Raw genomic sequence first — 16,388 nt, 5'->3', positions numbered from 1 at the left:
AGTTATGACTTGGACCATCGACTGATGGTCTCGTCATTTGTTAATTTTTCGTAAGTTGTATTTTAACAGAGATCTTTCACATTCACAACTGATCCCTGATCCTCTTTTCCTGCCGAGAGTAACCAGATTTACTAAACAGCAAAACCAATATACAGTAAATGTACCTCGCTGTCGAACTTATAAGTTCCAGAGGTTCTTTATTCCTCGCCCCGCTGGACTGTGGAACAGCCTCCCTGAGGATGTTGAGCAAATGGGACTTCAAAGTTCAAGCCAAGATGCAACGCACTGCTACCCTAAAACAGTTCTTGTATTTTAATAATTTACTTATATTTTTATCTATTTATTTATTAATTTGTTAATTTAATTTTTCCTTTCTAATAACTGATCTCTTCTTTCTGTATTCATTATTACCTTTTGTTACTTCTTTCAAATGAACATCATACTCTTTGGAAACTTAAATTTCAAGTCAATGGCCCCTGTGGGCTTGTTCCATGAGAATAGTGTTCATGCTCTGATATGGAAAAAAATTAAATCAATAAATATGAGTGTGTGTATGTATGTATTTACGTACTTTTGCTGTCAGTAATCTAACAGGTAAATATTTTCTACTGAAGTGGCCCACAAAAAAATACAAAGATATTTTAATATTTAATAACATTCTATATATAATATACTGTATATGTATGTATATGTATGTATATATATATATATATATATATATATATATATATATATATATATATATATATATATATATATATATATATATATATATATATATATATAATATATATATATATATATATATATATATATATATATATATATATATATATATATATATATATATATATACAATGTGTATATATGTGCAGAGTAGAAGATATTCTTCAATAAATGTTACAACAGATGGTAAGCTGTAAAAACGGGAGAGGCAGATTAGGTGGAACGAGGAAAGTAAAACTTGGTTAGGAAGAGATAAGCAAAGACACGAGAAACAGATCAGAGTGAGTTGTATTGGTGGTGTCATAATCTGAGAGCTTGCGTTAGTAAAAAGGTGTGAAATTTAGAAGTCTTGTGAAGAATGGAAAAAAGGAAACCTCAGTGCTGGTTAGACGGAGTTGCAGTTATTGGAACTAAAAGACCGCAATATTCGAGAAGCGTAGGACTTTCTTGCGAGATGACTGTGATATGTGCAGTGTATGGAGGGGTTTCGCTGCAAAGCTGATGTACTTTCTTGGTTTGTTTGATTGACTGATTGATTGACTGAATATAGAATTTATGCCAAAGGCCTATGAGGCCATTCAGCGCTGAAACGGAAACTGACAGTAAAAGGTTTGAAAGGTGTAACAGGAGGAAAACCTCGCAATTGCACTCTGAATCAATTGTTAGGAGAGGGTTGAAAGTAAGACGGAAGAAAGAAAATATGAAAGGAGGTACAGTAAAAGGAACGAAAGGGGTTGCAGCTTCCTTCCCCATGAAAGCTTTAAAACTTCTCAATTACTGTAGATAAAGTAAAACACTAGAACTAGCATAAAGCTCGATTACTAACGGCTAATGTAACTTTCGGCGTTATCCCTGCAATTAAGAATAACAACTGAGAAATAGTCTTCTCCAAATGTCCACTTATAGAAAATATATGAGAACCGATGGGTGACACATGCTGACTAAACAAGTATAGAACGACAGCCAACAGCGTCCACTGTTTTACACTAGTAAATTATGCCGAATGACGAAATATAATCTTTAGGAAAGCAGACACGATTTGTTGTGGTAACTAAATCAGAACAAAGACAGGATTATACAACTGACACTCTCCCCTATGTTGAATTCATTGACTCATTCTTACCCGATTCATTTTAAACAACAGCCCGTCCACATTCGTACAGCTTCCAATACTTACAACGTGACAAATCAGATGTTTTACTGAAGTGAAAAGCAGAAACTCTTTGTAGTCAGGGGTCTTAAAGACAGCTCTCAACTTTGATTCAGACTTGCAAGACATTACCAGTTTTTCCTGCTTGAGCAAAACAAGCTTTATATGTTTACTTTCACTTCAATTGCAAACTTACTATGAATCTTGAAACACACATTTTCATTCGTCATGTGCCAGGTGCTTCAGAAAATGTTTTTAATAAATCTTGCCTTCTCTCAGCTAGGTATTTTAATAAAATTCAAAGATCAGTTTGTCTGAAAGTATCGACAGAGAATTGAATGTAAATGTGACCTTATTCTACTACATATTTGTTCTCAGTTTTAATGGAAAGTTATTGTTCTTCTTCTAGGCCACAGCTTTGATTCAAGGGTCAGCAATGGGCTTCATATGGACCTTTGAGTTCATCTACTTGAAAAGTGTGGCCCTCGGATGGGACCCTAAGTTTTCCGATTTGAATCTCTTACAAGGACTTTGTGTAGGAATGGACTGCTTTGTCGGAGAAGTTCCATTCATGTTTTTCTCCGGTAAGAAACTAGTTTATTCTAATCTTACAATGATTTCTAAAGCAATAGGATTCTTTTTCTTTCATGATAATTATGATATCCAAAGGAACTAGATGATACACATCCACATAAATCCTGAGTAGAGTTCCAACTCATAAGTATACTAATCAATTTCTTAGCAGATAGCTGGTTGAAATTAATTTTCCTGTAATGTCAGATATCTCTTTAAATAATTTGGGCCATGCTCATATATCTGTTAACCTGAAATTCTAACCTTTCTTCTCATACACCACCACCAAAGTAACAGACAAAGGCCCCACGATGCCGATCCTGATGTGAAACTTCATGTTGATATTACTTTTCAGAAAACCATCTAATTTCCCCGAGGTCTCAGTTAAACCCTTTTTGATAAGTTTATATATTTTAACCTCTCCATAAAAGTAGCCTACAAAACAGCTGGTAGATAAGGAGAGAAGGATTTTCCTTTAGTTTTATTTCTGAAGTTAAGCAGTAGCAATAGTTTTCGTAATATTCAAAATAATTAAAAGAAATGGTAACAGAAATGTCCTTGACACCTCCACTCTAATACATCCACAGCATACATCATCAAACGGCTCTCCAATGTGCACACATTTTCCCTGACGCTGGTAGCAATGAGTTTTCGACTTCTGTTGTGTTCTTTCATCAAGAACCCTTGGGTTTTCCTTGTGGCTCATCTCTTCCACGGCTTATCTTTCGGCGTCTTTTTTGCAAATATGGTTTCCTATGCAAACCTCCTTGCTCCACAAGGCTCGCAAGCTACAATGCAGAGCACCGTCATGGCATTCTTTACACTAGGTAAGTATTTAGTTTTTCGAGGTATAATGAAGCGCCTCCTCAATCCTATTTTTCATTTTGCATGTGAAAGTTATGGAGAAGATATTACCTTAAAATCGTTACATTGAATTAAATGGCAAGATCATCTCGTATAATACTCACCATGGCGTTTCATCTTGTGCCACATCATCCTCGCATTCTTTCTTGAGTGTGCAGACCATTTTTAAGCATTTTATTCTGATTTTTCGTTTTCTTCTTTTTTATTCAGCGACATATCTTCTTGAGAGGAAGTATCTGTAAAGAAGAAAACTACAGTTATTCCAACAATTATATAAATACCAGCTGCAACAATGCTAAAACTTACGGTCAAGGAAAACCACTAAAAATCAGTCGCTAAAATACTGAAATTAGCTTGACCCAGCAAATAAGCTTTTAGTCAGTCATAGACTAAATGAGATCCATTACCATTACTTGCACAAAACTTTTTTGGTGAGATTTTAGTTGTTGTTATTGTAGAGATAACTGAGAGGGAAAAAGAAATACTAGACAATTATGTAGACAAGAAGATGAAATGACGTGAAAGGAAAAAAATGTCCACCAGAAACAAATGAGGCGCCGCTAAAAGGGCAAAACCTCAATGACCTTAAACCTAAGTTCCGTGAAAAAGAAATATTTCTACAGAAATGGGCAAGTTGAACAATTTTATCTCTGTGGTTGTTTAATGATTAGTAAATCTTTCCTTAGAAATATCTAAACTGATGTCAGTAAGAAACTACCGCATCTTCATTATATAGGGTTGCCACCTACAGCTCAGGAAAATAAAGAACATCCCGCTATTGAAGAGGGCGGGGCTACATGTGGAAGGTCACGCCTATATGCCAACGTTTCCAGCAGACCGTAAAATGAATAAACTAGTCAGATTATTTACTGGATTAGAATCAGTACCAGATGAACATTCATAGTCCCAGTACCGAACATAACAATTTACACTCAAATACGGAACAATGACGTTTTTTTTTAAAGAAACATGCGCCAACCCTATCCTCATAAACACTTCATTCCCCTACTAGAAGCCACATTACACCATATCAGATTCCTTTATTCGTACATTAAAATTAATGTCGCATGGTGCACATAAAAAATGAGAAAATTTTAGATGCGCACTCTCATTGATCACTAACATTGAGACCCTTCCTTTTTAACAGTTCTGTGTCCTCCAACAGCTTTCCACTCGGATGTTTCGAATTTACACATCTTTCTGACCAACCTGAGGAAAACCATCTCAAAACAGAGCGAGCATTCTTATCACCTGTTCTGTTATGTCTACTACAGTTAGCACCTTTGTATTTCTCGCTTTTCCAACTTTCCTTACTCTGCATATGTTTTGCTGACATTTCATCTCAACATTTGCCATTTTTATCCCAACACTTTCGATTATCACTTTTCACCTCCTTAAAGAAAAGTCAATCATTTGTCCAATTATAAATACTTTTGTTCATTTATAAAATTCTGTTCCACAGTTGCAGAGCTGCTGACACTGTCCTCATATCTTTACCTACTCTTCCTTTAGTAACATTTCAGGCATAATTTACTTGTAAATCCCTGTAGGAGTCAACCACTTCAAATGAGTCTGTCATCATTACTATCATAGCATTTATTACATAATCGTCTTTGCTTTCATTTACCTTTGAACTCATAATCTTACCCCATCTAACATCCACATCCAGCCTTCTCCCCTCCCCGTGAAAAACAGTTTAAAACTGATTTTCAACTAATAAAACCTCCATTAGCAAATCAAACATCACCCATTCTACATTGCATTGGCATTTACAGAAGACACGTCTGAACAGTCTGCACATTCTTAATCAAGTGTCATTTCCACCTTCTTAATTACTGTCTCCCTCATCCTTCTTCACATGGTATCTATCAGTTCCATAAGGAGACATGACAATTATTTTTCCGTACTCTCAGGCTTTTCAAACAATTACTTCATTTCAAACACTTCACTCACATTGGCTTCAAAATTCCTAAATAGTTATTGTATATCAAACAAATAGCTCATGCACCCTCGCCGTGCATGAATTCATGCTGTCCTCTGTTAGCAAGCCTTCTATTGCATGTCTCACTTTCCTGGTGGAGTCAGCATTATTATGTTTTTGGGATTCAAAAGAGCACGCCTTCATCTTATCATTCCTTAAAAAATTGTTTCCAGTAAACAAGCTTATTCTTCTTAGCTAGCCACTCGGATATACTTCCCCTACTTCAACGCATACCCCCGACAACTCTGACCAGTACCGCATTAACCGCCTCATGTTTAGGGTCATTTCAGTTTCTCCTCTTTTCTTCTCTTTTTGTATTCTTCTAAATTTTCCACCCTTCTGGTTTCATCCTGGTTTTTTAACTTTATAAAACCAAAAGAATATTGTCACTCATCATGCTTTCAGCATCACATTATTATTCACGTTCACAAGAATGACCTACACAAAGATGCAGTAGAGATATCCATCAAAGGTCCAATTAACAATTCTTGTCATAAAATTAACAGTCTTAGAAACGGCACTTGCGTGCAACAAGAAGCTCCAAGCTAGTGATGGTCTTCATTAACTCGAGAAGTTTTTAACGAAACAATTTACTGTATTGCACACTACTATAATTCATTAGTTACTTGTTAGCGGATGAAAGGCATGTTTTGCATTCCAATCTTGGATGTTTTAGAATGTCTAAATACAAGGACTGCTATTGTATCTTTTACTATTACACTGTCATTCCCCCACAGGAAAATCTTTAGGATCTTTCGGAGGTGGAGTGTTACTGGAGAAACTTGGAGGTGCGGGAGCGTTCCTCACAATGGGCCTGATTGTCTCTTTCTACGCAATTGTTTATGTCATTGTTCATTTATCCCACACATGCTTCAGAAGAAGCACCCAAGGTGAAGTTCTATTTAGTTTTTTAATGTAATACTGAACCTTTCCCAAAGATTACTTAAACTTCTTTTCCTTAAACCATCTCTTTCGTTTGAATTGTATACACAAAATTCTCAAATACCAATCAGCCCATGCTGGCAATGGGCTGATATGGATTCTAGGTACGGGACAAGAATTCGACTTTAATAAGTAAAGTAGAATCTTTATTAATGGCTTTAAAGTAATTAGCAATTATAATTCCCTTTTATGTATGGTAACCAAGCGCTTAGCGATTTTGTGGCTTGATATTTGTCAATATAAAAAAAAAACATACGTACATATGTGACAAAAAAAAATATATCCAGTAATTTTATTTAATTTTGGCTCGGTGAAAGTTACAAAAGTTTTACTCTTGTTTCCTTACTCTTTCCCAGTTACTATATTTTATTACAAGATGTTTGTTTATGTTTTGTACATCTAAATTAGGCCTAGTCTTGTTCTCTACCTTTCAGGGGAATATCAAAAACCTATAGATCAAGGAAAAGCTGATGTGGAAGACTCTTTGGATACATAACAATATGGAGACTGAAGGCTGGACTCCTTTACAATAAATAAATAAAGAAAAACAACATCCAAGTCGCTGACTGGAAAACTTGACTTTGCAACTGCAGCAGGTGTTTATTTCAAAGACAGGAGTGATCCGAACAGGTTCATTTATATATCTGTTAATCTAGTCTCGTGTATTGCAATATACTGTTAGATAATTTTCTGTATGAATTATGGACGTCAGTGAAACCACTATTTTCTATATTTGACATATAAATAAAATGGGTTTCTTACAAAAGACTTTGATTTTAAGTCACGGATCCGAATTGGAGTTTTCATCCAAAGAATTGTGCAATTTTTGTATATACAGTATATTCTCATTTGTATTTTTTTTTTTAGTAGCACTACAGGGTATCTTTTACAAATTCACGGCCATTAGTAAAGCCATACAATGCAAAGCAGCGAGGATGCAGGCATTTTCTTTTTGGCATTCTGAACACATGAAAAATGTGATTGCCACGGGCCTCTAAATAAGAGGCTCAACTGACAATCAGAGGGCATTTCCTTACACCACGAAATACACAACCCTTAGGTGTCCCTCTGCCTTAAGGGGAACAATATTTTATTATATCAACAATCTTCAAATCCTGCTAGGTTTTACCCAAAATTTTATGAGACCTGCGCAAAGCGAAAGGTTTTTTTCATATTAAGGTGCTATAAATGTTACTAGCTGAAACTTTCCTTCACAGAACAATGCAAAAATGGTATCGAGCATAACAATCCGTTCTCCCAACCGGACAGAGTGAACACGAATCACGTGATAATGAGTCCACGAAACAGTTAAACAAGTAACTAATGCAACACCCAATATGTGGCGCCGTAAAGTGCATTAGGGGAAGGAGTTGGGGGGGGGAGGGAAGTTCTTTTATGCATTGCAAAGAACTTCATATACTGATATCGTTAAGAAAGTGATTGTGAAACTTCATACTGTGACGATAAAGGCACCAAGTGTAAAATCTACAGTTAAGAAGAAATTCTAAATAAATATGAGATTACAAGTGCTTAGGAAGTTAGGTTTTATGAACTAGTATTTCCTATCGAGTATTGTAACTTATCAACAGATGTAATATCTGTTCACAAGATCGACATACAAAGCATTTCTGCAAATATGCATCCTGACTGAAGTATTAAAAAACCTAAAACCCCTCGATGATGATAAACCCTCTTCTGTAAAGATGAAAGACCGAAGGAAGTCAGGACAGACAGAGTTAGCGAATTACAACAAAGTTTGCGGGGGTGAAGTTCCGTGATCTGCAAACCACCTGCTGGAAAAAAAATGTGGCCAAAATTGTCAGTTCACTTAAGTTATTGAGGTAGCAACCACAAGCTTCTCTGGTGCCTTCTTCATGTGTTAAATTAAATCTTATTGTATTCAGTTTTATTGCATGCTTGGGCCTACATTTAAGTGAAGTTGGGTGATGTGGCTGATGGCAACGAAGGAATTCGAGTTTGTGCTCACTTATAAATTACGGTTATTTGTAATATTCTTGAAATATTAGCACACCATAAGATTCAGATAATTTTACCTTTTCACAGATACATTTATATTCATAAGAAAGATAAAACAAGAAAAGCAGAGAATAAAAAAGCTGAAATAAGGAGACCGAAAGAAAAAATAAAATAATTTGGAAGGAGAGCGACGATGAGTGAGTCCCTTGGTGAGTAGGGTACACAATTCGCGAACGCTTGTTATAGTATTGTTTGGCAGTTTCATTGGCAGCGCGCCTGTACTGGCAAGTTATTCGGAGAAGGAACTGAAGAAATTAGAGGTTATCCAAAACAGTGTCATATTGGGATGTACAAAGAGTACCAGGATAGAATTAATGAGAGTGGAATTAAATCTGCCTAGTGTAGTTGACCGTATTCGAGATACTGTCTCTATTGCTGTTGTTCGAATATGCTGTAAAAATCCAGAAGTATGGAAATGATAATTGCCAAATTATCAAGAAAGTTTAATGCTTGATCAAATCCGAGCTAACAGCTATTCACGGTAATTGTATAACATTGTGTTAAGTTATGATGTTATGAAGTACTGTGTTCAGTTGCCAAAGGTAAGGCCTTTCAAGCCATGGTTATGTACAAAGGTTGAGATATGTATAAAGAAATTGGATTACAGAAAGAGTGTCATCCTAATGAGTTACAACAAGTGTTCTTACCATTGTTATGCAATTTACCGAGATGTAATGTTTTTCATATATATTGTGATGGGTCTGTTAATGGAGTGAAGGCTGGATGTAGAATTGTCATTCGAGAATTTGGTGATGATACATTTACTGATGAGACGATTTCTAAACGAATGCAGGATAATTACAGCTCCACAAAAACAGCCGAGTTACCTGCAATTCACGAAGGAGTGAAAATTGTTGCAAGTAAAAAGCGAGATGTGTATATTTTTGTAGGTTCCCAGAGTGCTTTGCTTGCACTGAATTGTAAAGATCCTTCTAATGCTGATTTGGTATAGCAATGTACGGCTTTGATTTATGAGATAGAACGAAGTGTTTTTATGTTACATTTTACTGGATACCTTCTCATATAGGTATATATTTAAACGAAGTTGCTGACAAACTAGTAAAAGATGCACCATGTAAAACAACTGTTGATATTGTTGGTGTTGTAGGTTTTCGTCAAATAAGGAGAGGTATGAGACATCGGAATGCGGAAAGGATTTTAGCAGGCGTCAGTAATAGCATGAGGCATATTTGTATGTCTCTGGAAATCCCCTTTCTACATATGGCAAACCTCTTCCTAAAATTGATATATTTATAACAAGGTTAAGGTCAGGATACAAGTACTTATGGAATATGTTGGTGATGGTAATATTTTTTTATGTAAATTATGTAACGAGCAAAACTCTCAAATATTATGTCATTATGTAATTATATTGTACTGAACTTTCTGAATTTTGGGATAGAAGTGTTGATACAGTTCCAGAGCAAGTGTGTTATTTGCTTAACAATATGGTTCCAAGAATTATGAAGAAGTATCCCAATTTCTATTGGAACAAGTCATTTTGGAAGGTGAGTGATGTATTGTTAAAACATTTTGGAGGGTGTACCAGCATGCTGATACACCCCATTTGATGTATATCTATGTCAATAATTTTTTAAATTTGAATTGGTTGCGGCTAATTCAAATTAAAAAATTTAACCGATTAATTATAATGTCAGAGTAGAATACCATGGCTGTAGTAACTTAATTCACAAGCAATGTTGTTGTTATGTTCGTAGTTTTTAAATGGAGAAATGAGCCTAACTTAAAGTTTATAAGGATTGCGCAATCACACCGGTTAGGAGGTGGAAATGTGACATGAACAAATGCCGAATACGGTGACCTAGTTAAAACCCTACTTCCATCGGAGGTTACTGACTTTCTCTCTCGAAGCACGGAAGTAGTTGTCAAAAAGGTTTCGATCATCGACAAAGGTAGAGGAAACGTCAAACTTACAACATTCTTTATCATTAATAGCTTTTTTTTCAAATGTGATCATAACAATTAGTGCTTTGTGATAAAATGGGTGTTGCTGAGTGTCACTATTGCTCGATTATCGTTTAGCATTTGTTTATATTTAAAAGATCTGTTGGCCATAAAACCTTACAGCTATTATTGAATTTTATTCAACATACTTTACCAGATTTTTTTAATTAATCCCTTGAATAGTTTATATGGTTTTCCTTAGTTCGACGAGGCTGCGCACAGTTCATTCGCTAATGCTTCAAGGGCTGATAGTCTAATGTGTACTTTACCACTATACGACACATTTCCTATACGAATTGTTTCCATTAATAATAAAGTATGCACACTGCCATCCCTTGAAGGAAACATGAAGTTATATTAACGCAAATTCTTTTAAAATTGTCAGAAAATGGGTACCTTTATCAAAGGGTTTACTCTAATATTCAGGTATCTGACGTAATGATGTGTTGGTATGTCCCCCATACATCTGTGCACCAAGACTTCTACCTAAGGAAACATTAGTCGGCCACAACAGCTACGGCCGAAGGGTGCGCTCCATGATAATACTTAACGAGGCAGAATCACCGAGTTGTGGATCAACAGTGCTGAGTAAAACATCGATTGGAGAGGACCACGAAAGGGATTAGGAACGGTCCTGGTTGTTTCGGCCGTAAGTCATTTAGGCCGTAACATCCAAAACAACGCAAGACTTTATGTTTATGACGCAAGACTTTATGTTTATGGTATTTACCGTTATATATATATATATATATATATATATATATATATATATATATATATATATATATATATATATATATATATATATATATATATATATATATATATATATATATATATATATATTGGTCCACATACGATAAGGTGCCGTAAAGACCTCAAACTTTAGAGAAGTATAGAAAAGAGGTAAGTCTACTGTTAATGTTGAAAGGTAATGGAAATCAAAGGAAATTTCACGACAGAATTATCTGACTCAGGAGAGAGCCAACGTCAGACATTATATAAGTACTAAGCATGAGGCGTCATTTTGAAACAACAACTAAATTAGGTTTCAACTACACACGTTTGGTTAAATAAACACCATAATCTTATCCAACAGACATTTACTTCTTAGGAAATGAGTATGTCCTTCAAGGGACATAATACAAACTGTACACAAATCACTTGACACTTTCATGATTGATGTAGTGTGACAGACCATACTGTGATGGGATCATCTTTACTTCTTTATTACTGTAATATAGTGACACTGTGCAGTTACAGTTTATTATATACCTGCTCTCTGAAACTACGAATATGCATTGTATAATACACACAACAACCATTTCACTAGGTATTTTACTCTATTGCCAGTTTCTTCGATACATTGTTCTAATCAGCCACTTTTTTTTCATGATATCAAGACACTTATAACACATAATCAAGGGAAAAGTAACTGGAATGACTTAAAAGAAAATGCTTTCAAACAGTAACTGTACAGCAAAACTAAATATAGTAAAAGCAATGTTTATCCATTAGTTTCCTTATCTCATTGTTAACACCATAGTACTTTCGTAAAAAAATATCTGTACTTCATCAACTGCAAAAAATATTACAAGTTGTCAGGTTTTACTATATCATTGCCATAACACCACAATTCATGCTTTAAGTTCCATACAATAAAATGAGCCGCTCCAAAGTTTGAGGGAGCAACTTTACACAACATTTGTTGCATACTTCCAAAATAAAGAAAAATTAAAGTCCAACATATTGATTACAATAATTTGACTGTCAACTCCAAGGAATAGAACCTCCACCTCAAAGAATGCATTAAACTCAGAATTACATAATTGCATATGTAGGCAACTGCAGTCATAAAATGTAAACATTGGTGAAAATATGAGTGACATATTTGCCAAAAATGAACCTTCATGGACGTCACATAGTACAGGATAACGCGAATAGAGTTTATTTGCTATAATATGCTGTAAAAATCCAGCCTTGAAATAGCCTACAGGGATAAAAACGTAGACTGATTTAATCCATATGTAAAAAAAATACAGCACAGTTCATTATTGGCTGCTTCTGACAGGTGTCTACGGATTAGGAAATGAAGGTCGAATGCCAAGCTCTCACACACCAGATTTTCAATGACTTGGCTGTTGTTCAGTCCCGCAAACACAAGCAAGCATCTAATAATAACTCATAATACATCTTTAGTATATAGTATTCCTCAACTGAAAATTTGAAAAGACCATTGTTCTCCAAACCTATCTGGTAAGAAGAAATATATTATATATATATATATATATATATATATATATATATGTGTGTGTGTGTGTGTGTGTGTGTGTATCATACATAATATATATGTATATATACATATATATATATATATATATATATATATATATATATATATATATATATATATATATATATATAATAATATATGTATATATGTACATATACGACAAACATTATAGAGTATAGCACTGAGCAAATACGTAACAATACACATATGCAATAACTATGGAGAATAAATTATTAATGTCAAGCAAAAACCTCACATTAAAAGTAACAACATATATATTAAGCATGATGCTTCCTGTCAGATATCATAATTATTTTTTTCCTAAGAAAAAAGTATAATCATCCTAAAAGACTACCATAAAATGACTGTGAATCAACAATAAGCTAAGGCGCAAATCTGTCAAGAGCAAACCAAAAAGAGTTTTAGATGACATCACAAAAAGGCTAACAGATGAACGGGCATAAATGTAGGAAGTACATGTGTTATCATAAACTGGAACTTTAGTTTACGACAAGTGAAATCTCAGTATTTCCCGAAAAATATGGACACTGAAAAATATGGACATTTTCACATTTCTTCTTAATTCATCAGCACACCATCGGACTAAATTAAAATGACTTAACACAGTGGTAGATGATGTATGTAAAGTATTACAGGTATTATGAAAATAGTTATGACAAAGCACTGCATACTCATGTCTCCTTACCATATGTAAGACAGTGAACTTTTGTTTTTTTTCACGGTTTATAAAACTGTTTTCCCCTTTTCCGTTTCCAAAAATATATTGTTAGCTCCTAATTCCACTAGATTATTTCTATCGAGTGTCAGGTAATAAAGTGGATGAATGATACATTTTACAGTCACATATTTGTGCTACATCAACAGATTATAAAAATTCAGTTGCCAGAGGAATCTGTTCGATCTAGATTGTGCTCTTGATAAACAACGTTTTTTTTTATATTTGATTAAGAAACTGTTGAAATCCTCTTTCACAGGCACTTTCTGTTACTTTCACAAAAACATCCGTTTTTCTGAAATATTTCCTCCCACTTCAAATTCTTTAAAAAGAATCAATTCCGTCACAAACAACCGCAAATTCAATACGGTACATTGTTACGGTGTATAAACAAATTATTCTCTCAATGAAATTTCAACATAGATAAATGTTATTGCCTAAATTAAAACTAACAATATAAATAACAGAATTTACTGGCAACCTACTCTCATCTGAATACTTTCTACTTAGTAACATTGTCTACTGTTACGTTATAATAATCATAAAATGTCGTGTCATTTTCTGTAAGGGAGAACTCAATTGTATATTTTCTATGGACTTAATTGAGTAAAGTAATTATTCCCTTATTGAAATAACACTACAATTTTACTGTGCAACGATGCTGTAGATATCCTTTCCTGAAAGTCATGAGTCATAAACTGCTAATAACGTCCTTATATCTCTAGTGACTTGGTTCATATGAAGAGTGCGGTGTATCTTGTCAGCTTACTGTACTTTCATATGCATATTAGGTGTATGTATGTATATGTATATATATATCGTATATTATATATATGTATATATATATGTGTGTGTGTATGTATGTAAATATATATATATATATATATATATATATATATATATATATATATATATATATATATATATATAATATAAAGTGTCCAATAAAGTCTCTTTACAATTTAAAACTATATATTACAAAAAGGCACTGATGAGACACCTATATCAGATTTGTTCTATGTACTCAGCAGTTATCAGTTTTTAAAACATTGCATTTATGTATTTCAGGTGCCCTACTGATGAAAGAGGTACTGTTAAATGAACTCCTAAAAAATGGCTACTCCTCAAGAAAAGGCACAATGTGTCATGGCTTGTTGAAATAACATTGGATACGCAGACTCAGCAACACTACAGAACTAAATATGGAAGAGATCCACCGTCACATCCATCAATTCGTGCATGGCATAAGAAATTTATGGAGACAGCGACAGTGTTGGATAAGAGGAGTAGACAACCAAGAACGTCTGAGGAAAACATCGATCGTGTAAGACAAGCCTTTGATAGTTCTACATAGTCCATCCATACTGCTGCCAGACACTTATAGCTACCACATTCAACGGTGCACAAAGTCCTACACAAAGATATGGGACATCACTTCTTCTTTTAGCGTGCTTTTTTCCCATTTGTATGCGGTATCACTGATCTTATACAAAAAACCACAGATGCCATTGCCACCATTGATAAGACTATGCTATTACGAACATGGCGAGAAATCGACTACCGTTTTGATGTGCTTCGTGCAACTAATGGTGCCCATCTACAGGTGTATTAAATGAGGCAAAAAACTTTAATGTCTACTTCTCGTTTTGTAATAATTTTCACATAGTTGTCTGTTCATTTGCTTTTGTAATATATTTTTTAAAATGTAAAGAGACTTTATGGACACTGACCAATACTGTATATATATAATATACATTGTATATATATATATATATATATATATATATATATATATATATATATACATATATATATATATATATATATATATATATATATATACACATGTATATTATATATATATACATATATCGTATATGAAATTTTTTATCATATATATATATATATATATATATATATATATATATATATATATATATATATATATATATATATATATATATATATATATATATATATATATATATATAATAGTATATATATATATATATATATATATATATATATATATATATATATATATATATAGCAATATATAGTTTATGTTATATATATATATACAATCATGAAGAAGAGTATATATATATATACTACAAATGTCGCTTAATATCAAATTATATATATATATATATATATATATATATATATATATACATGTTATTACGTATATTATATATATACATACTGTATATGAAATTTTTTATCACACCATTTATATACAATCATGAAGCTACAAATTGCTTTAATATAAATTACGGTGTGATAAAAAAAAAAAATTTCATAATAATAGCTGCGTGTTTCAAACGTACCAAAGAACTATCATGGTGGAGGTAGGTTAGTGCCGAAGCTGAGTACAATTTCCCCGGTCTCGACGGGTAAGCAAAGTACTCTAGACTTGGCATTATCTTATACCTCTCCTGATAGCTCAGTGGGTAGAATGTCGACTGGAGTCGCTGGATAAGTGAGTCGTGAGATCGAAACTCGGTAGTACCAATCCAATTATCACTTATAAATTCCCCTTCGGTTATAATTCCCCATAGGAGATATTCCCGAGGCAGTGTGAATTTGATATTATGTGACACACACATTATATATATATATATATATATATATATATATATATATATATATATATATATATATATATATATATATATATATATAATATATATAAATGTACATAGTCATATATACATTTTTAATGATTGAACAAATGTATAGATACAGTATATAAAATCCACGAAATTATATGTACAGTATATATATATATATATATATATATATATATATATATATATATATATATATATATATACATATATATACATATATATATACATATACATATACTGACCATTTGCCACAGCTAAACGTAATTGGAAAAAGAAACATTAAAAAGGTCAAACACAGCTCAAGTCTGTATCGAGTCGTGGCATAATGAAACGTTCAGTTGCTTAATCACACTCTTGATCCATAACGATAAATTGTACTAAAAACCAACACAGTCAGAGCTTTCGTATAAAAATGGTTATACCTCCACCTCAAATTCTTTAAGAGCCTTACGGCTTCTATGTATGACGCTTACTGGTTTATACTAATT

The 16,388-nt window shown here is 33.3% G+C and overlaps 2 protein-coding genes across 2 annotated transcripts in view; one reads left to right on the top strand and one right to left on the bottom strand.

The window, feature by feature from the left end:
- Positions 1-6,948, top strand: part of LOC136835274 (major facilitator superfamily domain-containing protein 6-like) — a 42,986-nt gene extending 36,038 nt beyond the window's left edge. The window contains exons 4-7 of the mRNA XM_067098557.1: positions 2,286-2,460; positions 3,037-3,276; positions 6,032-6,184; positions 6,671-6,948. Of these exons, the coding sequence (XP_066954658.1) occupies positions 2,286-2,460; positions 3,037-3,276; positions 6,032-6,184; positions 6,671-6,732 (630 nt within the window). The 3' untranslated portion in view covers positions 6,733-6,948. The remainder of the gene's footprint in view (positions 1-2,285; positions 2,461-3,036; positions 3,277-6,031; positions 6,185-6,670) is intronic.
- The window catches only part of Gycalpha99B (guanylate cyclase 1 soluble subunit alpha 2), a 1,063,824-nt gene that overhangs the window by 1,026,034 nt on the left and 21,402 nt on the right, over positions 1-16,388 (bottom strand). Inside the window, exon 2 of the mRNA XM_067098553.1 lies at positions 3,418-3,549. The gene's annotated coding sequence lies outside the window, so the exon portion shown is untranslated. The remainder of the gene's footprint in view (positions 1-3,417; positions 3,550-16,388) is intronic.

This window comes from Macrobrachium rosenbergii, chromosome 55 (genome assembly GCF_040412425.1).
Source record: "Macrobrachium rosenbergii isolate ZJJX-2024 chromosome 55, ASM4041242v1, whole genome shotgun sequence".
NCBI lineage: Eukaryota > Metazoa > Arthropoda > Malacostraca > Decapoda > Palaemonidae > Macrobrachium > Macrobrachium rosenbergii.
Note: the sequence above shows the minus strand (reverse complement) of the source record. Positions and strands in the feature narration are given on the sequence as shown.